This window comes from Geospiza fortis, unplaced genomic scaffold (genome assembly GCF_000277835.1).
Source record: "Geospiza fortis unplaced genomic scaffold, GeoFor_1.0 scaffold26, whole genome shotgun sequence".
Classification (NCBI taxonomy): Eukaryota; Metazoa; Chordata; class Aves; order Passeriformes; family Thraupidae; genus Geospiza; species Geospiza fortis.
In genome coordinates, this window is record NW_005054425.1 from 1,917,535 (window position 1) to 1,918,955 (window position 1,421).

Here is a 1,421-nt window from a genome sequence, read left to right on the forward strand (position 1 = left end):
GGGGCTCCCCCCGTGCTTTGGGGGTGCTGCAGTGGATGCAGCACAGCCTGTGCAGACGCAGGAGGTGAGCTGGAGTTGCCTCGGTAACGTTTGTGCTGCTGCAGGAATGTTTTTGGTCCCTAAACCAGGAAGAGCAGCCCTGGATTTGCAGGAGGATGAGGTGAATTGTGAGTGTTTTCAGGGGTTTTGGTTTTCCTAAAATGTGCTGTAATGGAACTGATTTTTCCCCCGTGTTTTCAGGGCTATTCGGAGTCACCAGACCTGGAGTTTGAATATGCAGACACGGATAAATGGACAGCAGAGCTGTCAGGTAAGGAATAATTCTGTGGTGGATCAATTAATCAACCATGACTTCCTCTCCTGGCAGAATTAAAGGAACTCTGTCAATTCCAGCATTGCTTTATTATTATATTTAAATGCCATATTCATGTTAAAAGGGACAGGATATGTGTAGTTCATATTTTTGGCCTTACACTGGGTGGGGTTTTATTACATTTTGATATTTTGCTAAAACTGCAGTTCCCAGGGCTGAGTTGCAGCTCGGTGCAGGTTTTTGGAGCTTCTCCTCTTTTGGCAGAGCTGTACAGCTACACAGAGGGGCCAGAGTTCCTGCTCAACAGAAAATGCTTCGAGGAGGACTTCAGGATCCACAGTAAGAGCTGGATCTTTTTCTGGATTCCTCTCCCCTGGGGAGGCACAGGGATTTCTCTAGAGAAGAGAAGCGTGATGTCAGAGCTTACTGGGGTCTGCAGCTACTCCTGAGGGGCAGCTTTGATCTCTGCTCTGTGTGAGCAGGGGCAGGACCCAAGGGAATGGCTGGGGCTCTGTCAGGGGAGGAGATCAGGCAAAGGTTCTTCCCCAGAGGGTGCTGGGCACTGCCCAGGCTGCCCAGGGAATGGGCACGGCCCTGAGGCTGCCAGAGCTCCAGGAGTGTTTGGACAATGCTGTCAGTGCTGTCAGTGACCCGGTGAGATCTTGGGGTGTCTGTGCAGCACCAAGAGTTGCCCTCTATGATCCCTGTGGGTCTCATGCAGCTCAGGCCGTTCCATGATGCCAGGACTGCTCTGATCCCCTGCTGGACAGCAGGAACCATCCCTCAGCCCTCACCCTTCCCCCAGCGCTCCCTGGCTCTGCTGTGCCAGCTGAGGCTGTGCCCAGAGCCCTGCTGTGGTTTGCAGTGCGGGACAAGAAGTGGCCGGAGCTGGAGCGGACGCAGCACCGCACGCACGCCATGCGCCTGCTGGACGGGCTGGAGGTGACGGCGCGCGAGAGGCGCCTGCGCGTGGCACGCGCCATCCTCTACGTGGCACAAGGTGACACCGCCCCTGCCCCCTATAATATATATATTACTGTACTATATAATCTATATCATATCTATAATTACTGTATGTCTATATATTACTGTACTATATAATCTATAT

The 1,421-nt window shown here is 52.6% G+C and overlaps 1 protein-coding gene across 1 annotated transcript in view; it reads left to right on the plus strand.

Moving 5' to 3' along the window:
• STRIP1 (striatin interacting protein 1) overlaps positions 1-1,421 on the plus strand; it is a 13,610-nt gene continuing 12,189 nt past the window's right edge. Inside the window, exons 1-3 of the mRNA XM_014309396.2 lie at positions 1-310; positions 578-652; positions 1,179-1,313. Of these exons, the coding sequence (XP_014164871.1) occupies positions 211-310; positions 578-652; positions 1,179-1,313 (310 nt within the window). The 5' untranslated portion in view covers positions 1-210. The remainder of the gene's footprint in view (positions 311-577; positions 653-1,178; positions 1,314-1,421) is intronic.